The sequence below is a fragment of the Monoraphidium neglectum genome, assembly GCF_000611645.1.
Source record: "Monoraphidium neglectum strain SAG 48.87 unplaced genomic scaffold scaffold01139, whole genome shotgun sequence".
In the NCBI taxonomy this organism is placed as follows: domain Eukaryota; kingdom Viridiplantae; phylum Chlorophyta; class Chlorophyceae; order Sphaeropleales; family Selenastraceae; genus Monoraphidium; species Monoraphidium neglectum.
In genome coordinates this window covers 9,489-16,522 of record NW_014012489.1, presented here as the reverse complement: position 1 = coordinate 16,522, position 7,034 = coordinate 9,489, and the positions used below count along the sequence as shown (strand labels likewise).

General features: G+C 62.6%; 2 protein-coding genes across 2 annotated transcripts; one reads left to right on the top strand and one right to left on the bottom strand.

Annotated features, from left to right (window-relative positions):
- Nucleotides 1-221: 221 nt before the first annotated feature.
- MNEG_6793 (hypothetical protein) lies at nucleotides 222-2,072 on the bottom strand (the record flags this gene model as incomplete). Its single annotated transcript, XM_014044735.1, has 4 exons — nucleotides 222-427; nucleotides 749-1,059; nucleotides 1,386-1,564; nucleotides 1,782-2,072. 4 exons carry the CDS (start codon nucleotides 2,070-2,072, stop codon nucleotides 222-224), a joined length of 987 nt encoding a protein of 328 aa, XP_013900189.1.
- Nucleotides 2,073-4,257: 2,185 nt separating this feature from the next.
- MNEG_6792 (hypothetical protein) lies at nucleotides 4,258-6,198 on the top strand (the record flags this gene model as incomplete). Its single annotated transcript, XM_014044734.1, has 5 exons — nucleotides 4,258-4,360; nucleotides 4,635-4,793; nucleotides 5,130-5,252; nucleotides 5,489-5,577; nucleotides 5,812-6,198. 5 exons carry the CDS (start codon nucleotides 4,258-4,260, stop codon nucleotides 6,196-6,198), a joined length of 861 nt encoding a protein of 286 aa, XP_013900188.1.
- Between the last annotated feature and the right edge of the window lie 836 nt (nucleotides 6,199-7,034).

Genomic DNA, 7,034 nt, shown 5'->3' with positions numbered 1-7,034 from the left:
CGGGGAGGGTCAAGTGGGGCCAGTAAGTGCGGGCCGGCTGCATTTTTGCTGTGTGACTCATGTCAACTGACGTGTGGTCACGTCATGTGTGAAGGACGGGTGACGCAGCACAGCACTGGTTATATCGTGCTTCCTCTTCGCAACACTACCATAGCCGGCCAAGGGCGGCGCAGCCGCTTTCCACGTGAACGTCAGGAGCCCCAGCCCCCCCGGCCCAGCTCTCACATTAGGCAGTTGGGCGCCCTGAACGCGCGCGTCGCGTCGACGCCGCGCCCCTGGCGCCGGTACTCCCCATGGTGCCACACAAAGCCCTTGGCTGGGTCGATGGCGGAGGCCGGCATAGGGTCCGCCTGCATGGGTACTGCATCGTCCATGACAAAGCCGATCTCATTGTGGTGCAGCCAGTTGGCGTGGGAGGGGTCCAGGCCTGCAGTTTTTGTTTTTGGGGCAGGGCAAGGAGCCGAGCGCGGTGAAGGGGGTGGGATGCAAGGGGGTGGCGGGGTGTCAGGGCTGCCGCTTGCGGCGGGCGTCGGCGCCGGACTGCAGGTGTCTTACCGAGGCGCTCACATATGAGCGCACATGTGTGCATATGTGCGCGCTCCGCCCACCCTCGAACAACTCTCCTTCTCGTCTCCTCAGCCGCCAACCACACCACACATGCACACCCATACGTTCTCACACACACACATGCACGTATGCACCCACAACTATGCATCAACACACCCTCAATACTCAGGCACCCACACACCTTGCTCCGCCCAGTACAAGTAGTCGTTCGGCACCTCATGACTCGCCCACACCGTCTTCGCCGCGCCCCCCGCGACCTCATCCACCACCAGCCGGCCCCCCTTGGCATCCAAGTCCGCCGCCGCCGCCGCCGCCCCGCCGGGACCGGCCTCAAGCCAGGCGAATAGCAGCCCATCCTCGACGGCGGTAGGGTAAGAGGGGACGCTCGTGCGCGAGTTGCGGCACGCAGTGTCTCGCGCCTTGGGGTCGCCGAGCTGCGGGATGGACGCGCACTTGCCGTCGCCGCCAAATGACCACCCGTGGTAGGCGCATCTGCATAGGCGGGGTTGGACGGGTTTGAGCAAGCGAGGGAAGCGATGAGGTGAGCAAACAGGGTTTGGCTGCGCAGAGTGGCGCTTGCAGCGGCCCGGGGAATACTTTGTCAAACAGCTCAGGGCAGGAATCCCACGGCCGCCTATTTACTGGAGTGCGCGCGCGCACACGCACGCACACACACACACGCGCGAGCACGCGCGCACACCCGAACACCCAAACACCCAAACACCCAAACATGCAAACACCCACACCTACACAAAAACCTCCGCACATGCAAACCGACGCACCCACATGCACAGACAGGCACGCCTGCCCCAGCTCACGTGAGGTGGCCGTCTGCCCGGATCCTCGACTCAGACAGCGGCGACAGCCGGTGGGGGCACGCGTCATCAAACAGCCGCCACGCGCCGCCGCCCTCCCCGGCGCGGTCGAACCAGGCGACGTAGCGGCGGCCCAGCATGCGCACGGGGTGGGGCTTGCGGGGGTCAAGGTAGGCGACGGGCTGCAGGCGGGACGGCGGGAGCGGGCCGGAGGATGAGGGGTGCAATGTGGCGATGTGCTGCTGGTGCGGCCGGCGCTGTCCATTCTGTTAGAATGTCAGTGCTGCTGGTGCTGCCAGTGCTGCTTGTCCTGCTGATGCGATGAGGGCAGGGCTGGGCGCGACTTGCTGTATGCGACGTCTGCACCGCCCTCAGGTGCCCCACACACGTCACACCCACCAGAACAGGCCACCATTGGGCCTCCCAAGAAAATGGGGCCTGGGACGCGGGCTCGGCCGCGGGCGCCGCGGCGGGCGCATCCGCTGTCTTGGCAGGCGGCGCCGCGGTCGGCGCGGAGGCAGGCGTGAGCGCTTTGCGCGGCGGTCGGCTGGCGCCCAGGGGCGGCGTCGGGCGGGCGCCAAGCGCGGCACGCACGAATCTGGGCGCTGGGCTGGCCAGCGAGGGCGGGACGGCCGAGGAGCGCAGAGCACTGGGCACAGGTGCAGAGAGTCGCTGAAAGCGACCGCTCATAGCCATGACGCAGAGCTGCAGAGCCAAAAGGCAGCCAATGGACGCGATGGTAGTTGTTGAAGTGTGAGTGACGGAGCCCTTTTCAGGGTTACAACAGTGGGTGAGGGAGAACCTGTTTCGAGATTACTTGTGGTTTTGTATCTGTACAACATGTCATGTGCGCTTCAGTGGGAAAAGATTCGTTTCTCATTTTTTGGCTGGTCTTTGGGTGTGAAATGGACGAATGATGCGAATTACACCAGCATGGCTTGTGCATCTTCGTCATACTAAAATTTTGAAGCCGCTATGAGCGGCGCAGGTGTGCACTCAGCAGCCACACTCGCCCGCAGTGTCCAGCAGTGCGGCGAGTGCAGCACTGCTCACAGGTGGGACGCCGCTCCGATCGTACCAGATATGAGCGTCACCTCTTATTGCATGATAAAAATGCACATCTGAGCTTGCAAGCAGTGGCAAGTACTCCTCAAGGGGGGGGGCGTGTAGAGGGGTCGGCCATCACCGCTCTGGCACACTGTGGTTGGCAACCGGTACCGATTTGGTGGGGCACCACGCTGCAGCAGGGCTGGTCGTCCCGAAGGCCGGCCAGGAGGGTAGTCAAATAGACCTGTGGGCACGAAAGAAAGCCAGCAGGGTCTGCAGGCTGCACCCAGATTCACAAGCCCAAGGGCTTCAATCGTCTGGGCTTGAGGGCCCGTCCATCCTCCAACAATCGTACCAGTCTTTCGCCATTACTTGGTGGGCAACCGGCTGATCAAATCGTACTTGTGGAATCACAAGCAGCTGCTTTTAAACTCGGGGAGGGGGGCGGCAAACCACCCAGGTCTGCAGACCTGGCGCAACAGCAAGCGACATGTTGACTGCCTGGTGAAAGGTGCAGTGTGTACCTATCCACTCTGATTGTTGGCCCATTGGTATAGTGTAATGAAGAAGAAAGCGAAGGCTGTGCTGCAGCATCATACCTGGTATCAGCTTTGTGTCTGAGGATCAGACCGATGGTGGGGCCAGGCGGGGCAACCGCATACGGGCCTCAAGTCGTGGGTGGAGACGCTGTGCATCACGAACGGGCTATCAGGCCTTTAGGTGATCGCTACTGCCGCAGATTGAGATGAGCTGTGTGAGAGTGGTGGGCGGTAGGCCTGCTGTACTTCCACGCCCGCTTGAAGGAATTCCAGTACGCCCCTGCTGGATTGCACGCAACACACATGCCAACCCTTTTCAGAGCCTTGGCCCAGACTGACTGCTCCACGGGCAACACTGCTGATAATAAAATAGGCTTGGCCTCTCGCAAGACGGCTTGTTTAGCTGGTTAAGCAAGGGGGCAGACATTTGTGGTAGATGCCTGCCCTCAAGTCAGGTGCGTGGACGGCTTCTGCATGGCAATGAGCTGTCATCGCTGAGCGCTCAGTTCATGGCACATCGGCGGACAAGAGCTCCAAGGCAATTGAGGTATTATTTTGTGTCAGACTAACAATGTGTGTGAGCGCGCGGGAACGCCTCGAAGGGTCTGCGTGCACCCTGTTGGCGCATATGCCTTCAGTCAGCTTTGCACCTAGCCCCACCCAGCCGCTGGCGCGGCAGGCAGGTTCCTCACCACAAGTGATGGGAACCCAAACAAAAAACGTCAAGCAATCGCTGGTCGGACAGAAAGATGCCCTCCGCGGTGTGCTGCCACGGTGCCGGGCGCACCGCAGGGCGGCGGTCCGTTGCGAGTTCACGGTCGGGTCGCCGGGCTCGGCTGCGTGTCATCGAACACACGACTGTGGATCGGCCACGTCTCCCGCGTTGCAAAGAGACATTTGCAGCCGGCACCCCGTTTCTGTTGCGCGCACATCGCTGTCACCGTTCTCTCCGCAGGCCGCGCACACGTTCGACACTTCGGGCCTCGGTCTCCGGACGGTACTTGGCTGATTCGCGGGGTTCTGGAGCCCCCGAATTATCGAGCTGTGACTTTTTACTCCACTTCGCGTGGTGAGAGCCGTCCGAACCCTTCATAAGCGGTGTCCGCCAGTAAGGAGACCTCCTTCTATGTTGTATCCTCAGAAATACACGACGCGTCTGTGATTTCATCCCGGCCGATGCGCGCTACAGTACGAGCAACGCGCGATGTTCCGCGGCACCGCCGCCACACTTGATGCACCCCCAACTGAATCCACCGCCCATCCCTTTGCAGGGGCATAACACACAGACGATGACGGGCTGCTTGGCGGCGCTGGCGGCTGCCGTGCTGCTGCTGCTTTTGCGCGCCCCCGCGCCCTCCAGCGCCGCCCCAGCCAGCGGGTCGTGCGTCGTAGGTGCGTCGTCATCTTGCAGGAGCGGACTGAAACCTGGCCAGCGCCGTCATTGCCAGGCATTTCCACACAGCCCCGAGCAGTCACCCCTTAAATTGCAGTGGTTCGGTGCAGTACGCGACTGCTGCCCGGACCGCCGCAGGGCGGGGGCGCACTGCACTCTAATTGCGTCCCCCTGCGGCGCCACCGCGCCAACCACGCCATGTCATTCCTCTGACTGCCATGCACATCATCTGCTGTCCCCTCGGCGCACGCCCAGATCTAAATATCGTCCCAGGTACCTTCATTGGTCTCTGGGCCACACAGCTCAAGTATACAACCACATATCAGCTGAAGAACGGCAGGACCAGCAGGATCGTTGTGACAGTGAAGCCAAACAGCGCGGACAATGGCGCGAGGGGCGCAGCCAGCGGGAAGCTGCCGCTGGTCCTTGCAGGTGCACACCTCGCGCTGCATATGTTGACGCAGTCGTGGGGTCGAGGGGGTTCCGAGGGAGGAGGGGGATGGGGGGTTTGTAAGCGCAGCGGTGGGCACGGCGTTTGGGGAACCCTGCGCCGCTGCATGCGTGCGCACACGGGCCGGGTTGCGCGCGCCTGCATGTGCCCACGCGCATCCTGTCGCATGCTTGCGCTTGCCTGCGACACATGCGTGCGTGCCCAAACGCGCGTGCACACGCACGCACGCACACACACGCCTGCACGCGCACGCACGCGCGCACGCACACGCGCACGCACACACAGCCACACACGCACACATCACACTCCACACGCAGGGACTAATTGCAACTTCTCAGACTCAGCCCTGTCTCGGAAGGACCCTGGATACGAGGCGCTCAACAACGCGCTAACGGGTTTCTCCATTGGCGGCGCCTCGGCCATCCTCCCGACTTTCAGAAGTGAGCCTTGAGCGGGCGACCAACGGGTGCCCCGCCTGGACAGCATGCAGCTGTGCATGTGGGGTTTCTGCTTGACAACCTCAGCAAGGCAGCAGGGCAGCAGATACAAGATGTTTAAAAAGCTCTTGAGAATTCAAGGGCTTTCCTTTTGCCAGCTTGCGGGTGTGCAGACCCAAAGTGCGGTTGCTTCTCGCGCCCCGCACGCCCCGCCTCTCCCCCACGTGTCGGGGACGCAGTCGACGTCTCCAGCTTCCAAGGCAACGTCGACGTAACCAAGCGCCTGGCCACCAACACAACTTTTGCCGTCAACGGCATGGCCTTGGACGTGAGCGGGGTGGCGGCTGGGGGGCGCGCAGGGCACTCGTCACGCGTCCAACGGCATTCTTTTCCTCGCTAGGGGCGCCCCCTGCCAGCCTGCCTTCTTAACGATCTTATCTATCGCGCCCCTGCGCTCGTTTGGGCTGCTCGCCACGCACCCATTGACCTTTTTCTGCCCCACTGCCACTTTGACTGCCCTGCCCCGGCGCCCTGCTCTTGCCCTCGTGCACCTGCCGCACAGCTTGCCATCAATGGCAGCCTGAAGCCCGGAATCATCAAGGCGTTCCGACCGAAAGTCACCTTCCCGTCCGGAACCATCGCAATAACGTCCGACTACTCGCGCGTCCTCAACAGCGGCGCCGCAACCGGCTCGTTCGGCATCAACGCGACCGCCCTTGCCGCGCTGGCGCCGGTCAAGAAGGCGTCCATTTGCAAGTTTTCCCTCAAGGGCGCCGCGGGCGGCGGCGCCGCAAAGTTCGTCCTGCGCTGCAGCACCTGGAACGCCGTGCTCGGAAAGTTCACGGCGGGCGGGCTGACGGCCAGCGTCGCGTTCAGGCAGGCGACGGGGAAGGGGGCGGTGGCGCTGCAGGCGGAGGGGCTGCTGTCTGCGGCGTACAGGCTCCCCTAACGGCCTAGCTGGCCCTGAACCCCAAAGCAGCTGCCTGGCTGGCGGGCGCTGGTGCTGGATCAAGCCCGAGCCGCCATGCGCGCAGGGTTGCCCTGCGCGTTGGTTGGTCCCGTCCTCGGGCGTCTGCCAGGCACCGCGTCCACGGTGCACGGCCGGTCCAACGCTTCGGACGGCCCAGGACGCCCGGCAGCCCTTGCCTGCATCGCAGCCCGCCTCGTGGACCTCGGCTGGCATGCAGGCGTCTGCTGTTTCACGAATTCGAGTCGCGTGGGGCCGAGGAGACCCATATCGGTGCGCAGCCAGCGCTGCGTTGGCACCAACACCTGCTGGAGGGCTTGCTGGGTTGCAACGTGCTGCGCCATGCCGCCTCTAGCTGCTAGTTGCCCCCCTCCCCACCTGCCTACCCACCCGGAGGCAGTTGCGCGCGGCAGGTATTGATATGCGAGTGCAACACAATCGGAGCAGCCTCCCTCTAATCTTTACCCATACTTTTGAGTACGTGCACAAACTGAGAATTGACAATTGCAAGTGTTTTTGGCTCCGATGTTGCTTATTGCACAGCTGGGCTTTAAATGAACGCTGTGCCGGCTGCAGGTTGTGTGAGGTGCTCTGAGAGGGCGGAGCGCCTGTGCTTTTCGCCTCTCGCATGCGCAATGCAGCACTACACTGCGCATTTGCGCAGGAGACGGAGACGCCCTCCACGTGACACCGCCCCCTGTGGCAACACCGCAGCAGGATTGGCGCTTTTCATAATATACCCTGCAGCCGCACCGGGTTTCGGGCAAGCAAACGGTTGTGGGGGGCGGTTTAATTGTTTCCTTGGATGTTTACAAGGC